The 24,448-nt window shown below is 36.0% G+C and overlaps 1 protein-coding gene across 1 annotated transcript; it reads right to left on the bottom strand.

Annotated features, from left to right (window-relative positions):
* Positions 1–985: 985 nt before the first annotated feature.
* On the bottom strand, positions 986–23,414 carry LOC113172810. Its single transcript, XM_026375839.1, has 8 exons — positions 23,169–23,414; positions 22,203–22,496; positions 21,315–21,578; positions 20,804–20,908; positions 20,270–20,350; positions 18,819–18,917; positions 3,006–3,143; positions 986–1,098 (listed from the first exon to the last, which is right to left on the bottom strand). The coding sequence occupies exons 1-8, from the start codon at positions 23,215–23,217 to the stop codon at positions 986–988; spliced, it is 1,143 nt and encodes a 380-aa protein (XP_026231624.1). The 5' UTR covers positions 23,218–23,414.
* Positions 23,415–24,448: the final 1,034 nt, after the last annotated feature.

Below are 24,448 nucleotides of genomic sequence, written 5' to 3'. Positions count from 1 at the left end.
CTTTAAAATATTTGACATATAAAAAAAAATTAAGAAAAACTAATAACTTGAAATCAATCAAGCTGGTCAGAATAAAAATCCGTGCTTGCATAAAGCATTTTTGATAACCTGAAAAGACTGATATGTAATAACAAATAATAATTTGATCTCAAAAAGTAGCATCACAGTACAGTTTTATCAGAAAATACATTATTATCAAATTACAAATATTGTTTTGTGATTTATAAAACCAAAAAGTGATGTTGGTGATACATTACTTCCTCGAAAGTGTATTTACTATAAATAAGACCACAGATAGGTCAGAGCATGAGATTTAAGAAATTAGTGGTTATTCTATTATTATACTGTAATGTCTTCTCCACATCTGAGGAAAATATTACATGTGTTTAATGAGGATAGTGTTTTTAAACTAATAGCTTTTTTCATTCATTTTATTCATTTCAAATACTTGATGTAATATTAGAGTAAACTTTTATGTGTTTTCAAAAAATGAAAGAGCTTCAGTTCAAGAAGTAGATAAAAGCAGGAGCACCCACTAAATTTTAATAAAATAACTAGTAGCTAATATAAAGGTTAAAAATACATCTCTGCACAAGTCCAGCAATCTGACAGTCACATCCTACAATTTGCATAGTACCAGTTCTGTTTTAGTCCTTCATATTCTCACTTCTGCCCACATGCTTTCTACATATTTGTACTGATCTTAGCATTTTGCATTCGGCTGTGTTGTTTCACTCATTATCTCCTTTCTTATTTGATCTGTCTTTGCGTGTCTTCATCGTCATTATCACTCTCCGGTCCTCATCAGTTTCACCCTCACCTTCTGTGTCTGAAGAACTCTTTCTCTTGTTGGTTTCTTCCTGATCAGTGTCTGATTTACATTGGTCCCCAGAAACCACTTTTTACTCAGACTGATGAAGCAGTTTCTCTACTCCTTCCTCTACAGTTTTGACTGTTACCTGATCAGAGCGTCCTATGTTTTGTTTCAAGGTAATGTCTTTAGTAATGCATTGCTCAAACGTGAACGTGGCTTAGGAACAGGACGATCTGCAGGAGGGGACTTTGCTTCTTCAGCCTTGTCTCCCTTCTTCTTTAGTTCTGAAAGAGCGTAAGAAAAAATTAGTATAAAAGATGCAGAATAAAATGCAGTGAAATTACAGTTTGAAGATGTTTTGTGACACTAAATCTTTGACTTTCAATGAACAGCATAAGATGTGAGAACAGATGAGACCAGATAATAATTTGGAAACAATTCATTACATCGACCCCTGTGAAACTGCAGACATATTTTATTAAAAGAAAAGCTTCTATTGGGAAAGTTTACAATGCCAACCCAACTACAATTTACATTGTAAGATGAGGCATGTAGGCAAAACAACAAGATGGCAGCAGCTTCAAGACCATTGCTGACTGTCCTTGTGTGACTCAACCAAAGTCCAGATTTAAACACTATATAACATCTGTAGAGAGACATTAAGATGGCTGTTCACTGAATGGGATAAACAACCTAAATCCAGGTTTGAGAAACTTTTAGAGACTTACCCAAGAAGATTCAGGTTAGTAATTACTAACAGGTAGGCCACTAAACAGTATTACATTAAGCCATCTCGTATTTCTGGTTTAGATTTTTTTGATGTTTTTACTTTGACATTATAGGTTATTGTGTGCAAATTGATAGTAAAAAGAATTATATTGATTAATGAAACTACTAAAACTGGGTTTAGGACTGTCCAATGGAAGAAGGTCATGTGATCTTATGAGTCCAGATTTACCCTGTTCCAGAGTGATGGGAGCATCAGAGTAATAAGAGTGATGGGTGAAGTGATGCACCTATCATGCCTAGTGTCTACTGTACAAACCTGTGGAGGCAGTATTATTATCTGGGGTGGCTGTAGTTGGTCAGGTCTAGGTTCAGCAACATTATGTGTCCAAAGAATGAGGTCAGCTGACTACCTCAATATACTGAATGACCAGGTTATTACATCAATGGATTTTTTTCTTTCCTGATGTCACGGGCATATCCAAGATGATAATGCCAAGATTCATCAGGCTCAAATTGTGAAAGAGTAGTTCAAAGAGCATGACATTATTTTCATACACGGATTGGCCACCACAGTCCAGACCTTAACCCCATGGAGAACATTTGAGATGTGCTGGAGAAGACTTTGTGCACTAGTCCGACTCTTTCATCATCAATACAAGATCTTAGAGAAAAATAAACGCAGCTCTGGAAGGGAATAAATGTTGTGACATTACAGAAGCTTACTGAAATGATGTGAAGTCTGTCCAACAAATTATGTGTAGTGTGGGATTTATTTTTTTGATACACAGTGTATATTCTAAGCATTGTGAGACATTAGATGTACAAGAAGTTACAGAAAAGTTACACATTTTGAGCAGCTTTAGTCATGTTCCTTTGGTCAACCAATCTGACTAAAGAAACACAAACTCAAATTTACTGTTGCCCACAATAAAGGGAAGGAGGGAAATAAACCAGGATGCAAAGAGCAGTGAACAACCGGAAGGTAGAAATTGTTTGAAGAACCATGTATAAGAACCTAACTAGAAAAAAACAAAACTGTAGTACTAGTTCTGGTAATGTGGCTCGTTCAGGAGCAGGAGAGGATTTCAGATCCTCACTACAATCCAATTCACCAGCTGGGTCTGGATCAGGTTTAGGTATCTTCTGTGTGATTTCTGTCAGAGTCATTAGGATTCATGTTCTCATTGCTTTGAGGCAAATTGACAAGTTGCTGACCAGAGCTGACATTAGGTGCTCTGTGAGGAGGAGAAACATTTTCTTCATTTTGAGGTTTCTCCTTATTTGACCCTGAAACATACAGAAATACAAAATATAATGTAAGTAAGAAGAGGAAAAAAAATGGAAGATAAAATGAACTTGATATCTGAGAACAACAGTCTATTAAAGAAAATGTGGGACATTAATAAAAAAGGTGATAAATATTTTAATGAGAACCATTAAATGCAACAACAATCCAACTCACCATCTGGGACTGGTTCAGGTTGAGGTGTCTTCTCAGAGGCTGAAGAATCAGGTTCTTTGTGCTGGTCTGCATCTGCATCTTCTTTGTTAATGCCAGGAACTTTGTTCAATCCTTCAGCAGAAGATGGCTTGTCCAAACCTGAAACACAGAACAATTTACAAAAAATAAATATTTTAGGCAGAGGCTGAAGAATCAGGTTCTTTGTGCTGGTCTGCATCGTCTTTGTTTGCTTTCTTGTCCAAACCTGGACACAGAAACAATAAAAAATAATAAATAAATAAATGATAATAATAATAATAGTAAAAACACTTACACGTTTTAAACAAAAACAACTTCACAGCTTTGTGATTGTTAACCGACTCACTTGGAATTTGAACTCTTTATGAAACATAAACAAGTTGAAGATGTTAAATTGGGTATTGGGAAGTAATAAACAAGAATTTAATTAATTAATTATTCTACCATTTATTTTCTATAATTGATGATGTTAAGTATCCATGACACAGGAAGAAACTAAGAAAAATTACCTGTCAATGTGTCTTGGTCCCTACAAAGAGTGAACAGTAACAACCAGAAATATGAACCTGTTGGGACCTTTAAACTATGAACAGTATCAGTGATCATTTTTGTTAGTCTAACCTTTTCTAGTACATGAAACTTTGTCTTCTGGGTGACAATTTGCATCTCTGTGAAGAAGAGGATCATCTTCTTCATTTTGCGCTCCCCTCTTATTTGATCCTGAAATATAAAATACTGTATTAATTAATTAGTAACAAAAAGAAGAAAAAAAAGACACACATCTGTCCAGACTCATTTTCTATTTCTGACATATCAGTTCACATAGAGGTGAGGGTGAAGGTGAGGTCACTACAACCTTTCATCATTGATACCAACTAAATATTTGTACAAAATTTTAAGAATTTCCTTCAAAGTGATATCATATATCACTGTGTATGACCTGGACCGTCTCCCGACATTGCTATCTGCCTCTTGGATCCCTGCTCTCAGTGTAGCCTATTAGTGTTGACTTGGATTGTTATTTGGACCTTCTTTAGCTTTACGGACATTTGTTCTTGGACGGCCTTACTGTGTATGACCCGGGATTGGTTTTTCACTCGGCACCACGGATTTCTGGAGAACTGTGAACTGTGTATTGCATGAACCCTTCCTGCTTGCTATATAGCTCATCCTACAGAACGCATCACTCCTCCTCTGCTCCCAGTCTGCATGTGCTATTCTGCTGTCGGCCATCTTGGAAGCTCCGCTACATTCACAACCTGCATCTCCTCATATTCTCTTCACCGGTTCGCTATCCCCTTGCCTCTTGACTACCACTCATGAAGATTTCGGTGAGTACTCCAACGTAAACATTACCCAACAACCACCTAGCCCCAATCTAACTCTGGTCTATTCTTCTAGACCACCATACTCGCCTGACGACAGCTCGGCCCACCTGCTGCTTTTGGACAATCATACTCTGCTTTATCTTTATTGTAATAATAAAAGCTTCCTTATCTCAGTTCTCTTGTCCTGTGTGATCTCTGGCTATGGAGTCGGATCCTAGGCATAGGACAGAGATTGAGCATTGAAAACAATATCATACCTTGTGTTGTATCTTGTTGTAACTGTTTTTCCACATCATCTCTGTTTCCTTTTATAAAACAAGCTGGAATCAAGAAAAAAGACAGTCTGTTTAGTATAGTGATTTTTTTGTTCAGTATTACTGCAAATCAAGATTTGTGACAGACCCCAGAAGAACTTTTGACTATAAAGACACTGGTAAATATATATGCTCAGTGTATCAGCTAATTCTCTTCAATACTTAAATAGTGGCAAGATAAAGTAAGTGAATGATGGGTTTTTTTTTGTTGTTTTTTTTTTTTTCTTTCCAGCTTTGCACCTCTGACTCCTGACCTACTGATGGATTTCAGGTCTCCTGGTGTTTTTTAGGTCTCTCATCTGGAAGCATGCCTGTGATTTGCAGGGCTAGTAGCTAATAACAGGTTAGGTGGTGTAAACAATGGGTTTCCATGGTAATTTGTGCCTCCTGCCACATAGCAGTAGATGTTGGGGTAATACAGCAGGACAATAACCTTAAGTATCTACTACAGAATGGCTGTGTAGCCTTCTGGAGTGGCCCAGTCTGAACCCAGAACTCATCGTTTAGAGATGAACCTTAGAGAGCCATTCACACCAGATGTCCTAATATTACTGACCTAAGCAATTCTGGAAAACCTCCTCTTAAGGTCAAATCTACAGATAAAGAAAGTTCTTGCTTTGGCTTGCTGTCAAAGGTGGTTCTACCAGTACTTTATCCACCATGACTCTGTATGTTCAATAGAAACATGAGAGATCATGTTTCTTTTCTCAGCTTATAAATGTTGTGCTTGTTGACATTTGGTGAAGATCAGATCACATTTCATGACTGATTTACAAGGAAAACCAGAAAATCACTTACTTTTTCTTGACACTGTAATTATGGGACCAACGTTCCAGCAGAATATGCCTGTAACAACTACTACAAAGATGACAGCAGAGATCAGGACAGCAATCCATGCTATAGATGAACTTTCATCTGCACAGAAAAACAAATGTGAGTTTTACAGAAACTTCTATATTACAATAAATTAAAACAATGTTCCTGAGATTTTAGTCTAGATTTTAGATTTTAAAACATGAACTCATGATACTACAACCAGAGTATATATTCTTCATTAATTCACTGTAAAACTGTGTTAGATCAGTATTAATATTGATTATTCAAGTTGTTTGTATGTTTTATGTCTCTATGAAATTATCTGCTTCACATTCTATCATCAATGTAGCAGTGGAGGTACTGTTTTCTACTTAAAGCTATTTATTCTCCATTTGAAGCTTTTTGCTTAAGTTGACAAATTCCACATCATTTATTATAAATATACATTAAAGCTGATGCTGACTGAAATCTTACCAGAGTCAGTCTGAAAACAGTCTTTTGCTGTAAATGTAGTTGTTTCACTAGTCAGAGGGTTGTTCACTCTGCAGCTATATTCTTCATTATCATCGCTCAGAGTTATTGTTAACTTTTGACCAGGCCGGACAGTTCCATGTGAGATCCACTCGTACTGTAGGTGTTGAGGTTGTCTGGACTCTGCAGAGCAGCTCAGTGTTGCCTGATTTCCATGTGTAGTAGAGAAGCTGCCATCGTCCCTCTGACATGATATGGTTGGTTTGGCAACCTTGTCTAAATAAATATAGAAACAAAAATAAATGTACATATATGCAAAACTAGAAAAATGTATATATTATTCCCTCATGTTCCATGGATTTATACAATAATGTTGCATATAAAAACACTTCAAATGTGATATAAAGGACATGAAGCGCTTATTAGAACAACAGAGAGTTGAGTTGTAGTACTTAATCTCAGGTTAAGAAAACATCATGGTCAAATTATTGTTACTCATGTCATTTCTGTCATATATATTGCAATAAAGAAAAGTCACAGTAATTCCCTCCTTGGAAATTATTTACCTGATCTCTGCAATTACCATGATTCTTAATGTCAGCATGAAGTGCTGATCCATGAAATCTTCTGACAAGTTGCTGTTCAGTTTGCTGCATTTATTTTCTCTCATTCACAAGTTTTTTTAAAGGCCACTACTAATGTAATTCTCCTGGTGAAAGTTTTTTTTCCAGTTGCTGCAACCAGCAGCAACAGCTATGTACAGCTCTTAGTTTCATCTGGAGATTGAACTTGAAATAATTTGTTACATCAACCTTTAAGTCGTTTTGTCAACCTTGTTGGTAAAGTGCTGTGCATTAATGCATCCAACTGTTATGGAGCAGCAATATTATTCATTTGGAGGTCAGATAACAAATTCACTCTTGTGTAGCTCTGTTTTTGGTCTTAGTTATCCTTAGTTGAAAAGTTAGTAGAAACTTACCTATAACTTCCAACTTATATGTTTTACGATCAAACGCTTTGATTGTGTATGTTTCCGCTGTATATTCTCCACTGTCCTCATATCTGAGGTCTGAGATATTGAGTTCTGCAGAAACACGGTCAAGAGTGACCCTGTTTTTAAACAGGCCGTACACGTGATCCTGTTTTCCATCAAACTCTATCACTTTGTTGTTATTATGCTTCCACAGAATTTCATCCAGGACTCCAGTGACGTTTGGCTTCAGGTTTACCTTGAGTCCTTTGAGTCCATAATAGAGAGATAGTCCAGAAACTAGAAGCAGAAAATGGTGAGGTAAAAAAAAACAAGCAACATAATGTTTGAAAGAGTTTATTACATTTAAACAGCAAAGATGTGACGTAAGACCTCTGCAATATAAACCATAAATATGTTTTGCTGATTCAGACAAGGTTGGTATAGAGCAGAAATGACTGCCATGTACCAGGCAAAATGAGGTGCCTGTGAAAACCAGACTCAAATCTGCACTGGCTGAGGAACAGGGTCTGAGGTCATCCACAGAAAGAACACGGAGGATATCAGTCAGAGACCAATGAGTCACATTCTGAATTAGGACCAGTTATTGAAATGGTCGACCAAGACATCTGAGCAAACTTCATCTGCTGATGATGTGATGCAGTTAAAAACAGCAGTAAATACACTACTAAGCAACATGATTTTTTTAAACCTTCCACAATTAAACACAACAAACAGACTAAAAACTACCATAGACCATCTCTGTGATACAGCCTCAACAAAAATAATATCAGCTTAACATACTTATAAGCTTATAAACCCTGGAAATTATGTATTTGATAGACTGGGACAGCATCAAGGAAAAGAGGAAAGATTTGTTCTTAGGCCTGTTGTTTATTAGGCCCTATTGGTGTAAAGAGACTGTAAGAAAGAGAGACTATTTCAGCATTTAGTAGTAATACTTCTGACATCTGACAATAAAATAAGAAAAACAGTATCAGGTAAAAACAGATTTCCACAGCATGGCCACTAGCTGTTGTAAACCTCAGACACACTTTCACTTTTTAAGACAACACGACCTGCTTCAAACTATTTTTAATAAGTCGTTAAGAGTTAAGTTACGACTTGAAGACTGTTTTATGTAATTAAATCAGTATAATCGGGTAACTCACCTAATGAACAGGAGACAGTAAAATACACCAACAAATCCAGTCGAACCATTTTCGACAGGTGAAACAGAAACAAATCACATCTACGCGGATGCGGCTTTAATCTCACTTCGGTGCTGCAGGTAGATCATTACAGGAACAAATGAATGTTCCTGACCAATAGAAATGTTATTTTGCCATATTTTCCACATTTGTTTCGAAGTAAAAATGACCCGACAGGTAAACCAAAGAAGGAAAAGTGAAAGTAGATCTTAACCCAAGAAGATTATGCAGGTATTCTGTACACCTGAGTTTCCATTGGAGCTAAGAAATACCAGAAACTTTAACAGCAGGGAAACTGGTTGCGCAGGTTCTGACAGTTTTAACGCTAATTGTTGCGCAGCAGGAACTCGAGTTTGGAATAGCTGGAATAGTTTCTCGTTTCCTCTTAACTATAAACTAAAAAAATATATATATATATATATATATATATATATATATATATAAACAAATTAGTTATGCCAGAATCTTTGTTGTAATTAAGAAAGTGTTTAAGGGACGATTTTAGAGCCCCGAGACGAACAAGAAGCACACAAGACTTGTTTCTCTGTGATCATGTATTTATTGTATTTAACTTGTACATTCAGTGAACAACATCTCATTCACCCAGTGCATACACCTTTCCCTCTATGAACCGACCATTTTGTGTCTCTAGCCCCCAATTGTATTTACAGTTCTCTAGGTGCAGAGACTCTAGACACAGGAACTGCTCCAACTACACAATCACATAATCAATAATCAATTTGTTATCTACCTTTAGTCATTTGGCAGAGTTCTTGCCTAAGGACACTTACTGGAGGTGGGAGTCGTACCCCAATCTCCAGCATAGAGGATGGTCATCTTACCACTACAATATCCAGCCACTATACGCTTACAAAGCGTGACAAAAGTCTTGACTGGATCGAGCTAAACAAACCTCTTGTTTGTCTTTACTAGTTGATTTATGTCTTGTTGAGCCCTGAACCCACAAGCTGACAAATATCAAATAACATATAATAACGTTCTATCATAAGATGCATCATTATAAAATCACTTATATTATTTAGTTAGGGGTCAGAGTAGAGGCACACTATATGATGATATTAAAAGCAAGAGCATTCAGGAAATCTTAACAATAGAGTAGTAACTAGTATAAATAAAATGAATACTGTGTACTGTGTGTGTGTGTTAGAAAGTCTGGCAGTCACATCCTACAAGATGAAAAGTATCAGTTCTGTGTCAGGTGCTTTCCATCTTCATCTGTCTTTCATTCTTCCTCTGTGTATAAGATGATCTCTTGTATTTTTTGTATTTGTTTAATAACAACTAGTTATACAAAGTTTAGTAAGAATTTCATATGATATCAGCCACTTAACTCCTAAAAACCCAGACCCATTTCTACTGAAAGGAAAAGTGTTGGTGACACCCAATCAAGACTACAACTTAGTTACACAAGGATAAAAACACAAAAATACTCCACTTGAAAAAGCACAACAAGGCAACAAGACATCCAGTGCTCCATGTTGCATTTTAGGGTTACGACCTGTACAGTCGTGGGTTTTTATAGGTTAAAAAGATAAACATATGACTAGTGTCTTCTTTTAATCTCCAATACTGGATCTCAACTTTAATAAAAAATTGCGCATTGCACTAATTTTGCTAATTTTGATGCTATATTTATCTTTTTAATTTTTATCTCTGTTTTTGTTTCTAGTAGGCAGCTGTAACTGTTCTTATTTCCACCTAATTATCTGCTTCTGTTCTCCTGAACTCATGGTCCTTACTTATTTGCCATTGGACTGTTTTTGTCCTCCATATTCTCAACTCTGCCTACATATTTGTATCGATCTTGTACCTTTGCATTCTGCTGTGTTGTAATTAAAATGTCACCTTCACCATCTAGTCTTTTCAGTACTGAACTGTAAACAGGTCTAACTGATTTGAGTATTTGATGGTCGTTTTCCCCTGAATGTGCTTCCTCCTCTGAACACGGCTCAGGAACCAGCTGGGACTGGTTGAGGTCCAGGTGTCTTCTCAGAGGCTGAAGAATCAGGTTCTTTGTGCTGGTCTGCATCTGCATCTTCTTTGTTAATGCCAGGAACTTTGTTGAAACCCTTAGCAGGAGATGGCTTGTTGAAACCTGAAACACAGAACAATTTACAGAAAATTTATATTAATATAAATTATTATATATATTATAAGTTGTTAAACCACCTAGAAAAGGTTTTGAGTGTAGAAAGTTAAACAATCCAGTAAAGAACAGTGTGTGAAGTTAATAACAAGTAGCACTGAAACTATAACTAGATCAATGAATTAGTTAACTGAACAGTATTTTAAGGGTCAATTAGTCAATCAAATAAATGCCATTAAAATAACTACACAGCTTTTCTCTCTGTTTATGTGATTGTTAACTGAACACTTTTGGAATTTGAACTCAGACAAAAGGAAATTTTATACGTGTCTAGTTGAGAGTTAAAACAGTAGTTTCTGGTATATTACAGATAAAATTGTTAATTTATTTAAAAGTAACATGAATAAAACAAAACATAAACAATACTAAAATAAGAATTTGTTTCAGGTGCTATTTGAGCTAGCTTTTATTGCCTCTAATCAATGTATTTTACTAGTATGATTAAAAATCCATAGTAGGAAACATAAAATTACCTTTCGATGTGTCTTTGAGTGGAGGCTGAGTACCATGGTACTTGTCAAACTGAGCAAAGTTCTTTGATATTCCCTACAAAGAGTGAACAGTAACATATATGAACTTGTAGCATCAAAGAAAGAAGAAAGATAAAATGAACCTGATATTTGAATAGAACAGTCCATTAAACAAAACATGGGACATTAATAAAAAAAAAAGTGATAAATATATAAATGAGAAACATAAAATGCAACAATATTGTAGCGACCCTGAGGTGGGGCACATTGTTTTGTTGGTGTTTGACTGTTCCAGTTCCTGTTATGTGTTATGTGGTTCTTTTAATTGGTTCTTTTGTTTTGTAGTGTGTATAGTTGTGTGATGTCAGGTGTGCTTCCGGGGGTGGGGAAGAGGGGACCCGGGAGAAACAGGCGGGAGATTTAGAGCTTCCGGAGTGACTGAATGGGGGAGCTGAGACCTGTTGTCACTGTGTGTTGGTTCTTCTAAAAATAAAAAGAGTTGTTCACTCTGAGGCTCGTCACAATATTCATTATAATGCATTATCTATATGAACTACAAAAAGAGATTTAGGAGTTTGTGCTTCATGGATATTTTAACTTGTGCTATTATTGTTTGTAGAAAAGGTTTTAATCTTAAAGTCAGTATCTAACTTGGATCTTAGCTCTGTCTGTCACAGTTCCTTTTTTTGTCCCCGTTCTGTTGATCTTGTTTCTGTCTCCCCCCTGTGTTCACCTTGTCTCACTCCCGACTACAGCCACTTCCTAATGCCCTCGTTTGGACCACCTGCACTCTCCACTCTCCTGCACCCTAATTATGGATTTGTTTCACCTGCGTTCACCTTTGGTTTATAGTTCCCCTCAGTCATTGTTCTTGTTGCTAATTTGTCACATGTGCCTCTACATGCTGGCCTGTATCCGATTGTTTTTGGTTTGTCCTATAAAGACCCACCAGAACCCCTCAATTTCAATATTGGGAATGATGCTGCAAGATTAAATATCAATAATGCTAAATACATAGGGTAAACATTATTTTCTAAACTCTTTTAGGTCTAAAATGTCCAGAATTGAAGAAAACTAAAGAAACCAATCTGAACATCTTTAACACAGAATTAAATTTACTGTTCTCCACTATAAAGGTTCAACAAATAAACCAGGAGGCAAAGAGCAGAGAACAACTGGAAGTTAGAGATTGTTTGAAGAACCAAGTGTAAGAAACTAACCAGCTCAATTGTTCAATAATTTAAATTGCCCAAACTGAAAGCAAAATTATGGGGAAACCGATGTAGTACTTGTACTAGTAGTACTACATGTACTGTGTATGTATTTTACTGGTATGATTAAGTATCCATTGTGAGAAACAAAAGGCAATAGGCAGCTCATTCCACTATCGTGGGATAACTGAGCTGAACAGTTTTCCTTGGTGTCGACTGTGTGGTGCTGGTACCACCAGATGACGTTCCCTGGTTGAGCGCAGTGGACGGGAGGGGATGTAGACCTGAATGATTGAACTGAGATAAGATGGAGCTGTGGAGTTTACCGGTCAAATCTACAGATAAAGTAAGGGCTTGCTTTGACTTGCTGTCAAAGGTGGTTCTACCAGTACTTCATCACTCTGTATGTTTATCAGGTTTGTTCAATACGATCATGTCTCTTTTCTTAACTTGTAGCAGTGGAGGTATTGTTTCCTAATTAAAGCCGTTTATTCTCTATTTGAAGCTATTTGCTTAAGTTATCAAATTTCACATTATTTATTATAAATACACATTAAAGCTGATACTGACTGAAATCTTACCAGAGTTACAGTCTTTTGTAGTATATTTAGTTGTTTCACTAGTCAGAGGGTTGCTCACTCTACAGCTATATTCTTCGTTATCATCGCTCAGAGTTATTGTTAACTTTTGACCAGGCTGAACAGTTCCATGTGAGATCCACTCGTACTGTAGGTGTTGAGGTTGTCTGGATTCTGCAGAGCAGCTCAGTGTTGCCCGATTATCATGTGCAATAGAGCTGCTACCATTGTCCCTCTGACACGATATGGTTGGTTTGGCAATTTTATCTAAATAAACATAATAAACAAAAATAAATGTACATAAATGCAAAAAGAATTTTTTTTTTAACCCTTTCATGCATGAATTATGAAAGCCACAGTCAGGATTTTGTTCTTGGTGCTTTTATTACCCTTTGGGCATAAATAAACAAAAACTAAAGTAACTTAAGTAAAGGTTTTTTTTTCCAGTTCTTCACCTGTCCACTGGTTGACCAGTAAGGGGCAGTATAACAGACTAACGCACTAGCGTCCAAAGAAGTGGATTATATGCAACTTCTCAGTCAGAACCCATGCACATACAAGAAAACAGCTTTTAAATAGCTGTCCACTGTAGTGACCACGATGCATGAAAGGGTTAATTATTCCCTCATGTTCCATGGATTTATACAATAATGTTGCATATAAAAACACTTCAAATTTAATATAAAGGACAAGAAGTGCTTATCAGAACAATAGAGAGCGTAGTTGTAGTTTTTGATTTTGGGTTAGGAAACATCATGGTCAAATTATTGCTACTCATGTCATGTCTCAAATCATGTTAGCAGAGGAAAAAAGTCTGATACGAAAGGAGGCAAACACTTCTATACAGTAGGACACTGGATATACCAATTATAGTGCAATGAAAAAAAGTCTCAGCATTTCCCTCCTTGGAAATTATGTATCTGATTTCTGCAATTATCACCATTTTTAATGTCAGCAGATCCTGAACTGGTTGCTGTTTAGTTTGCTGCATTTATTTTCTGTCATTCACAAGTTTTTAAGGTCACTACTAATTCTCCTGTTGGATGTTTTTCTTTCTAGTTGCTGCAACCAGAAGCAACAGCTATATGCACAGCCCTTTGTTTCATCTTGAGATTGAACTTGAAATAAGTTGTTACATAAATCTTTAAGTCGTTTTGACAACCTTGGTGGCAAAGTGCATTAATGCATCCAACATTTATGGAGCAGCATTATCATTAATTGTAAGTGTAAAAAGTTCAAGTTCAAGTTCTCAAAGTTCAAAATTCACTCTTTTGTAGCTCTGTTTTTGGTCTTAGTTCTCTTTAGTTTATAAGACAGTAGAAACTTACCTATAACTTCCAACTTATATGTTTTATGATCAAACACTTTGATTGTGTATGTTTTGACTGCACATTCTCCACTTTGAGTCCATAAAACAGAGATTGTCCAGAAACTAGAAGCAGAAAATGGTAAGGTTAAAAAACAAGCAACATAATGTTTGAAAGAGTTTAGTATATTTAAACACCAAAAGATGTGACATAAGACCTCTTTAACTATGTTTTGCTGATTCAGACGAGGTTGGTTTAGAGCAGAATTTACAAAAAAAGAAGGTGCCTGTGAAAACTAGACTCAAATCTGCAGTGGCTGAAGAAAAAGGTCTGAGGTCATCCACAGAAAGAACAAAAAGGATACCAGTCAGAGACCAATGGGTCACATTCTGAATCAGGACCAGTTATTGAAATGGTCGACTGAGACATCTGAGCAAACTTCATCTGCTGATGATGATGATGTGATGCAGTTAAAAACTGCAGTAAATAGACTGCAACTCAACATGATTTTATTAAACCGTCCACAATTAAACACAACATACCAACAAATAGCCTAAAAAACTACAATAGATAATCTCGGTCATACAGCCTCAACAAAAATAATATCAGGTTAACACACTTCTAAGCTTATAAACCCTGGAAATTATGCATTTGATAGACTGGAATAGCATCAAGGAACAGTGGGATGATTTCAACTTAGGCCTGTTGTTTATTAGGCCATATAGGTGTAAAGAGACTGTTAATGATTTGCAAACTAAGATCAAATGTACATGTTACAATTTCAGTATTCAGGAGCAAAGCTCTGACAATAAAATAGGGAAAACAGTATCAGTTAAAAACAGATTTCCACAGCATGGCCACTAGCTGTTGTAAACCTCGGACAGATTTTTGCTTTTTAATACAACACAACCTGTTTTCCTGCTTCAAACTATTAAGTTACGACTCAAAGACTGTTTTATGTTATTAAATCAGTATAATCGGGTAACTCACAGGAGACAATAAAGTACACGAACAAATCCAGACGAACCATTTTAGACAGGTGAAACAGAAAGAAATCACAGCTACGCAGATGGGACTTTACTCTCACTTCTGCGCTCAAGGTAGATCATTACAGGAACAAATGAATGTTTCTGATCAAATTTGAAAAGGAATGTTGACATTTTCCCATATTTTCCAAGTTAGTTTCGAAGTAAAAATGTCCCGACAGATAAACCAAAGAAGGGAAAGTGAAAGTAGCTCTTAACCCGAGACAATTATAAAGGTGTTCGTTACACCTGAGGCAGGGCAACTGGTTTTTTAATCCCTATATTAGAGACTCAGAGAAACATCTCTAAGTCTAGGTGCAGAGACTTGTTCAGAAAGCCAGCACAAGAATCCGCCAGAGGCAGGAACTGACATGTCTGAACCACTATGATTTAAGTCTGAAAGAGACAACATAAAACTTGTTTTGTAAACCACCAAAACTAAAAAGCACACAAAAATAAAAGATTTGGCAAAACAACCATACAAAATAGTAATAGTTCAAAATATCATCAAACTGTTCCCAAAACAAGAATCCAGAAATCTTGAACTTTCTATGGTTCAAGATCTACAGTAAAACTTAGTTTGACATAAAGATAGAAGTTCAACAACACCTGTCTCGTGTGTTACTGTTTGTAGCACAGCTGTGTAGTTAATTTAAACTGTGTGGAAAACTGATCCTGAGTGTAAACAACTGGGCAACTTTCACTTCCCTCTTAGAGCAACTCATTGCTTATGCAGTAAATAGTTTGTTTCACTCCATGAAGGAAACTTGTCTAAAGTGAAAACATTAGAACAAATAGAATATTTCATCAGAAACTGATGAAACTTAATAAATGAATGTAAATAAATGAGAGTTTTCCACTACTTTCCACTCTGTGTTGCCACTAATTCAAAACCACACTGTGTGTGGTAATAATTCTGTTAAATGTAGAATTCAATTAACTATATAAATTGCTCCTGCATTAACACTAAGCTTTTTTTATTTTCTCAGAATCAACTACACAATCACATGATCATTTCTGTGAACTCATTTATATTTAGTCATTTGGCAGACACTTTTATCCAAAGTGTAAGGAGGTCTTGCCTAAGGTGGAAAAAGGTGGGATTCGAACCGCAGTCTCCTGTATATAGCAGCATGACTAAATATTGGAGGAAGAGGTTTGTTTAACTCGATCCTGACTGGATCAAGTTAAACAAACCTCTTGTTTGTCTTCAATAGTTGATTTAGGTTGAGCCCTGAACCCATAAGTTGACAAATATATTTATATTGCAGATTTATGCATTAGCGTATACTTTTATGTACAATTAAAATTTCAATGTACAGCTCATAGTCACACTACATGATGTTAAAAGCAAGACCATCTAGGAAATCTTACCAAAAGAGTACTAACTAGTATAATATACCCTAGTTAGACGTGGGTAAAGACACATACTTCACTTGAAAAAGCACAACAAGGCATCCAGTACTCCATGTCGCATGCTATGCTACCAGACAGAACACGGTTTTAAAAAAGTTTAAAAATAAGAGTTGGTGACCCCTGTGTCGCTGTGGGTTCTTATGGCTTAAAAAGATAAACAGAGATTAATAGTGTCTTATTTTAATCTCCAATACTGAATCTCAACATCCATATAAATTGCACATTGCACTAATTTATCTTTTTTGATCTCTGTCTGTTTTTGTTTCTACTAGGCAGCTGGAACAAAGTAATAACTTACAATCAATAAAGTATTACTCTATTCTATTCTATTCTGTTCTATTCTATTCTAAAACTGTCCTCATTTCCACCTAATTATCTGCTTCTCTCTTCCTGAACTCATGGTGATTACTTGTCTGCTGTTGAACTGTTTTTTTTTTCTCCATATTCTCAACTCTGCCTACATATTTGTATCGATCTTGTACCTTTGCATTCTGCTGTGTTGTAATTAAAACATCACCTTCACCATCTTTTCTTTTCAGTTTGACAAACTGTAAACAGGCCTATTCAGCAGCTTTCCCAGCCTTTTCTTGTTCTTTATCCTCACTATCACTGTCTGCCTGTTTTTCTTTTGAACTACTCTGGTCCTGATTTTCCTCAGTTTCCCCTTCGTCTTCTCTATTATCTGTCTTTGCTGAGCTGCTGTCTGACTGCACCTCAAACTTGTCTGATTCACTCTGGTCTTTTTCTTGTTCTGACTCAGAATGTGCAGCATCTGGAGAGTCTTCATATGTATTAGTGTTACTGTGGTCTGCTTCTGTGGGACTTGGAGGATGGTCAGAGTCTGAAGACAAACTCTTTTCCGTGTTTGCATCTTGCTGATCATTGTCTGATTCATTTTCATCTTCAGAAACTGATTTATCTATATGATGGTTTTTTTCCACTAAATGTTCTTCCTCCTCTAAACATGACTCAGGAAGAGGAGGAGAGACAACATTTGCAGTAGGAGACTCTGCTTCCCCATCCTCATCTGGTGTCTGCTCCGGGTCTGAAACAGAGTAAAGAAATTTGTATGAACAAAAGCTGCACTGAGCAAAACTGTAGTGGTATATCTTATATAAACAACGTAATCCATTATTTCATGGTCTGTTTTCAAATGATTGCTGCTTTCCTTTGTATTTCCCTGAGTGTTTGTTTTATCTGTGACTGTGGAGAGTGATGAAGTGTTATTTCCAAACTGTTAGCACTGTTCAGCAGCAGGAGATGACTGTAGATCCTCACTACAATCCAACTCACCAGCTGGGACTGATTCAGGTTCAGGTGTCTTTTTAGAGGCTGAAGAATCAGGTTCTTGGTGCTGGTCTGAATCGACTTTGTTGCTGCCAAGAACATTGTTCAAATCCTCAGAATAAGATGGTTTTCTACCCAGAGGAGGGGATGTTGTTTTTGTGTCACTGTCTGCTTTGTTGTCCAAACCTGACACACAGAAAACAGACATTACAATTATTATTAGTAGTAGTATTATTAATACTAATAATAATAATACTTTAAGATATAAAAAAAAGAACTTCACAGCTTTGTGATAGTTAACTTAATTTGACCTCTTCATCAAACAAAAGAAATTTAAAGATGTGTATTTGGAAATAATAAATAGGAATTAAATTACTAATTGAGCTACCAGTTATTTTCTCTAATCACTGTATTTTACTGGTATGATTAAGTATCTATGATAAGAAACAGTAAATTAACTGTCAATGTTTCTTGAACTGAAGGCTAAGAAACCAGTATATAAACTGTAGTACTAGTTCTGGTAATGTGGCTCAAACATTAATGAGAATGCTAGTTCAGGAGTAGGAGATGATTGTAGATCCTCACTACAATCCAACTCACCATCTGGGTCTGGTTCAGGTTCATGTGTCTTCTCAGAGGCTGAAGAATCAGGTTCTTTGTGCTGGTCTGTATCTGCATCTTCTTTGTTAATGCCAGGAACTTTGTTGAAACCCTTAGCAGGAGATGGCTTGTTGAAACCTGAAACACAGAACAATTTACAGAAAATTAATATGTTAAGGTTGTTAAACCACCTAGAAAAGGTTTTGAGTGTAGAAAGTTAAACAATCCAGTAAAGAACAATGTGCAATGTTTATAACAAGTAGCACTCAAACTATAACAAGCTTAATGAATTGGACTGAACACTATTTTAAGGGACAATTGCCATGAAAATAACTACACAGGTTTTCTCTCAGTTCATTTGATTGTTAACTGAACACTTTTGGAATTTGAACTCAGACAAAAGGAAATTTTAAATGTGTCTGCTTGAGAGTTATGATTTAAAACAGTGGTTTCTGGTATTTAACAAATGAAATTGTCAATTTATTTAAAAGTAACAGGAATAATAAAAACATACTAAAATAGTTAAAATTTGTTTCAGGTGCTATTTGAGCTAGCTTTTATTGCCTCTAATCAATGTATTTTACTGGTAAGATTAAGTATCAATTCTAAGAAACATAAAATTACCTTTCGATGTGTCTTTGACTGGAGGCTGAGTACCACAGTTTTTCTTAAACTGAGAAGCATGTTTTTTTTCCAAGTGAGCAACCAGTTCTGTCAAATACTCTACAAAGAGTGAACAGTAACAACCAGAAATATGAACTTGTAGCATCAAAGAAAAAAAGAACAAAAATGTAAAACCTAAGATAAAATTAACTTGAAAATTGAATAGAAGAGTCCATTAAAGAAAACATGGGACATTAACAAAAAAGTGATAAATATACAAATGAGAACCATAAAATGCAACAATATTCATTATAATGCATTATCTATATGAACTACAAAAAGAGATTTAGGAGTTTGTGCTTCATGGATATTTTAACTTTTGCTATTATTGTTTGTAGAAAAGGTTTTAATCTTAAAGTCAGTATCTAACTTGGATCTTAGCTCTGTCTGTCACAGTTCCTTTTTTGTCCCCGTTCTGTTGATCTTGTTTCTGTCTCCCCACTGTGTTCACCTTGTCTCACTCCCGACTACAGCCACTTCCTAATGCCCTCATTTGGACCACCTGCACTCTCCACTCTCCTGCACCCTAATTATGGATTTGTTTCACCTTTTGTTTTATAGTTCAGTGATCATTCTCGTTGCCAGTTTGTCACATGTGCTTCTACATGTTTTTGGTTTGTCGTATGAAGACCTGTCTCCTGGTTAGTTTGTAGGTTTGTTGTCACACTTGGTTTATTTGTACGTTGATTGTTTTCACATGGTTAATTTACATGGACTTTCTCACGGACTCACCATTTTGTTTCACACTGGATCTTGCCCTTAGTTATAGTACTTTGCTTTCTCTGCTTGTAATTTGTTTGCCCAATTTTGCAGTGATTTCAGTTGTTACTTCATATGTTTAGTTGCTAAATTAGTTTGATTGTGTCTGCATAACTGCATTGATTTTTGTTGGTACTTTCTATTTTTGGGCACCAGGATCGATTTTTGGCATTTAATTTACAAGCCAGGATTGCCCTTTGAGGGGCTGGGCTGGGACACACTTGGTGGGTGAGATGGATTTATCCTTTATTGCAACCAAATGTTCTACCACTAAGGCACCAGGACCCCTCAATTTTAATATCAATGTCAAATAGGTTAAAACATTATTTTCTAAACTGTTAAGTCTAAAATGTCCAGAATTGCTAAAAACTAAAGAAACCAATCTGAACATCTTTAACACAGAATTTAATTTTCTTACTATACTATAAAAGTTCAGCAAATAAACCAGGAGACAAAGGGCAGTGAACAACTGGAAGTCAGAGATTGTTTTTGTCTTTACTTGACGGTTGAGTACCACAGTTTTTGTTACTAATTGTTGTTAATCTAAACGTTCTTTGACATACCCTACAAAGAGTGAACGGTAATGACCAGAAATATGAACTTGTATTTTTTATTCTATGAACAGTATCAGTGATCATTTTTGTTAGTCTAACCTGGTTTTGGGTGTGAATCTTTATCTGGTGGGTGTAAAAAATGATTACTTTCTTCAGTTTGAGTTCGCCTCTTATTTGATCCTGAAACATAAAGGCATCATTAGTAACAAAAAGAAGAAATAAAAGATGCATGCAGACACACATGTCTGTCCAGAGTCATATTCTATTCCTGACATATCAGTTCACAAGGTTCGAATGAAGGTGAGGTCACTAAAACCTTTCATCATCAGTACCGTTTTAAAATTTGGTACAAATTTTAAAACGGTACAAAGGGCTTGCTGTCAAAGAAAGGGCTTGCTGTCAAAGATGGTTCTACCAGTACTTTATCCACCATCACTGTATGCTTAATAGTTTTGTTCAATACAAACATGAGAGATCATGTTTCTTTTCTCAGTTTATAAATGTTGTGCTTGTTGACATTTGTGACTTTGATAAAGATCAGATCACAGTGCATGACTGATTTATGCAGAAAACCTTTTTCTTCCCACCAACTTACAGGACCAACTTATCTGGTTAAGGAGTAATTTTTTGTACCTTTTTGCTTTCTCATGCACCATATTATGACTGCAACTATTACTACTATTACAAGGATGACAGCAAAGATCGGGCCAGCAATCCATGCTCTAGATGAACTTTCATCTGCACAGAAAAACAAATGTCAATCTTACAGAAACTTATTACATCACATTAAAACAATATTCCTGAAGATATAAGTCTAGAGTTTAGATTTTAAAACATGAACTCATGATACTACAACCAGAGTATATATTCTGTATTAATTCACTGTGAAACTGTGTTCAGAAAGAGATATATTTGATAGAAATACATTTGTTATATGAGTCTTAACATTGATTATGCAAGTTGTTTGTATGTTTTATGTCTCTATGAATCCTCTGTTTCACATTCTATCATCAATGTAGCAGTGGAGGTATTGTTTCATAATTAAAGCTTTTTATTTTCTATTGGAAGCTTTTTGCTTAAGTTGACAAATTCTAAAACATTTATTATAATTATGCGTTAAAGCTGATACTGACTAAAATCTTACCAGAGTTACAGTCTTTTGTAGTAAATTTAGTTGTTTCACTAGTCAGAGGGTTGCTCACTCTACAGCTATATTCTTCGTTATCATCGTTCAGGGTTATCGTTAACTTTTGACCAGGCTGAACAGTTCCATGTGAGATCCACTCGTACTGTAGGTGTTGAGGTTGTCTAGACTCTGCAGAGCAGCTCAGTGTTGCCTGATTTCCATGTGTAGTAGAGAAGCTGCCATCGTCCTTCTGACATGATATGGTTGGTTTGGCAACCTTGTCTAAATAAATATATATAAACAAAAATAAATTGATATAAATGCAAAACTACAAAAATATATGTATTATTCCCTCATGTTCCATGGATTTATACAATAATGTTGGATGTAAAAACAACAGAGAGTTGAGTTGTAGTACTTAATCTCAGGTTAGGAAAACATCATGGTCAAATTATTGTTACTCATGTCATTTCTGTCATGGATATTGCAATGAAGAAAAGTCACAGTAATTCCCTCTTTGGAAATGATTTATTTGATCTCTGCAATTACCACCATTCTTAATGTTGTTCAGTTTGCTGCATTTATTTTCTCTCATTCACAAGTTTTTTTAAGGCTACTATTAACTCTCCTGTTGGATGTGTTTTTTCCAGTTGCTGCAACCAGAATCAACAGCTATATGCACAGCCCTTTGTTTCATCTTGAGATTGGACTTGCAATAAGTTAAAAAATAATCACTCTTTAAGTTGTTTTGGCAACCTCGTTGGTAAAATATTGTGAATTAATGCATCCAACTGTTATGGAGCAGCCTTGATCATTAATTGTAAAGTTCAAAGTTCTAAATTTACTCTTTTGTAGTTCTGTTTTTGGTCTTTGTTCTCCTTAGTTTAAAAGTTAGTAGAAACTTACCTATAACTTCCAACTTATATGTTTTACGATCAAACGCTTTGTTTGTAAATGTTTCAACTGCATATTCTCCACTGTCCTCATATCTGAGGTCTGAGATATTGAGTTCTGCAGAAACACGGTCAAGAGTGACCCTGTTTTTAAACAGGCCGTACACGTGATCCTGTTTTCCATCAAACTCTATCACTTTATTGCCATTATGCTTCCACAGAATTTCATCCGGGAGTCGACTAGTGACTTGTGGCTTCAGGTTGACCTTAAGTCCTTTGAGTCCATAATATGGAGATTGTCCAGAAACTAGAAGCAGAAAATGATAAAAAAAACAAAAAAAACAACCAACATAGTCAGAGACCAATGGGTCACATTCTAAATCAGGACCAGTTTTTGAAATGGTCGATTGAGACATCTGAGCAAACTTCATCTGCTGATGATGTGATGCAGTTAAAAACTGCAGTAAATAGACTACAACTCAACATGATTTTGTTAAACCTTCCACAATTAAACACAACAAACCAACAAACAGCCTAAAAACTACCATAGACCATCTCTGTGATACAGCTTCAACAAAAATAATATCAGGTTAACACACTTTTAAGCTTATAAACCCTGGAAATTATGTATTTGATAGACTGAACAGTGGGATGATTTGTACTTTGGCCTGTTGTTTATTAGGCCATATAGGTGTAAAGAGACTGTTAATGATTTGCAAACTAAGAGCAATGTATGTCCTACTACTTCAGCATTCAGAAGTAATACTTTAAAGATCTGAACAATAAAATATGGAAATAGTATCAGGTAAAAGCAGATTTCCACAGCATGGCCACTAGCTGTTGTAAACCTCAGACACATTTTCACTTTTTAAGACAACACGACCTGTTTTACTGCTTCAAACTATTTTTAATAAGTCGTTTAGAGTTAAGTTACGACTCGACTTTTATGTTATTAAATCAGCATAATCGGGTAACTCACCTAATGAACAGGAGACAGTAAAATACACCAACAAATCCAGTCGAACCATTTTCGACAGATGAAACAGAAACAAATCACATCTACGCGGATGCGGCTTTACTCTCACTTCGGTGCTGCAGGTAGATCATTACAGGAACAAATGAATGTTCCTGATCAAATTTAAAAATAAATGTTGTTATTTTTCCCATAATTCCGACATTTGTCTCAAAGTAAAAATGTCCCGTCAGGTAAAACAAAGAAGGAAAAGTGAAAATAGATCTTAACCCGAGAGGATTGCGCAGGTGTACTTTGAACCTGAGTTTCTATTGGAGTTAAGAAATACCAGAAACTTTAACAGCAGGGAAACTGGTTCCGCAGGTTCTGGCAGTTTTACTCCAATTGTTGCGCAGCAGGAACTCGAGTTTGGAAAACTGGAATCTTGTCGTCTTTTGTCTATAAAAAATAGCGTATATTCCTCTGCATTTATTTATTTAATTGATACATTCAGTGAGCAACCGTTGATTCACCCAATGCCTACACCTTTCCCTCCGTGAACCGCCATTTTGTGTCTCCAGCGCCCAGTTGCCATGGGCTCGATCTGGATCCACTTGTTCAAGACATAGTTGTATTTTCAAACTTCACGCTGTGCAGCTTCAGAAAGTCTGGACCACCTGGGAGAACTGAGATTTTAGGGCCGGATGCAGGATCCCAATACAGTTCTCTAGGTGCAGAGACTTGTTCAGAAAGCCAGCACAAGCATCCACCAGGCGCAGGAACTACAAGAAACAAGGCCAGCATATGTAAGCACGCTGATGTACGTCAAAGTTTCCTCACCACTGGGGTCAAGACCTCACAAGTTGTATAAGAGGAACAAAATAGGAGATGTCTGAACCACTATGATTTATAAAGTCTTTTGTATAAAGATTTGGCACAAAAATCATAAGTAATAATATAAACTACAACCAAACTGTACCCAAAACACCTGAGAATTCTTAAACTTTCTATTGTTCAAGCTCTACAGTTAAACTTACATAAATAGAAGTTCAACATCACCTGTCTTGTGCGTTACTGTTTGTAGCACAGCTGTGTAGTTAATTTAAACTGTGTGGAAAACTGATACTGAGTGTAAACAACTGGGCAACTTTCACTTCCCTCTTAGAGCAACTCATTGCTTATGCAGTAAATAGTTTGTTTCACTCAATGGGACAAACCTGCCTAAGTGAAAACATCAGAACAATTAGAAGATGTCAACAGAAACTGATGAAACTTAATAAATGAATGTAAATAAATAAGAGTTTTCC

Source organism: Anabas testudineus, chromosome 21 (genome assembly GCF_900324465.2).
Source record: "Anabas testudineus chromosome 21, fAnaTes1.2, whole genome shotgun sequence".
NCBI lineage: Eukaryota > Metazoa > Chordata > Actinopteri > Anabantiformes > Anabantidae > Anabas > Anabas testudineus.
This window is presented reverse-complemented; position numbering and strand designations above follow the sequence as displayed.

Excerpts from the sequence above, each read along its gene's own strand:
- LOC113172810 (XM_026375839.1), bottom strand. The coding sequence starts at position 23,217 with ATGGTTCGACTGGATTTGTTGGTGTATTTTACTGTCTCCTGTTCATTA. Across the intron at positions 18,918-20,269 it reads AGATTCACACCCAAAACCAG|AGTATTTGACAGAACTGGTT; the intron begins GTTAGACTAACA and ends CACTCTTTGTAG. Across the intron at positions 1,099-3,005 it reads ACCTGAACCAGTCCCAGATG|AACTAAAGAAGAAGGGAGAC; the intron begins GTGAGTTGGATT and ends ACGCTCTTTCAG.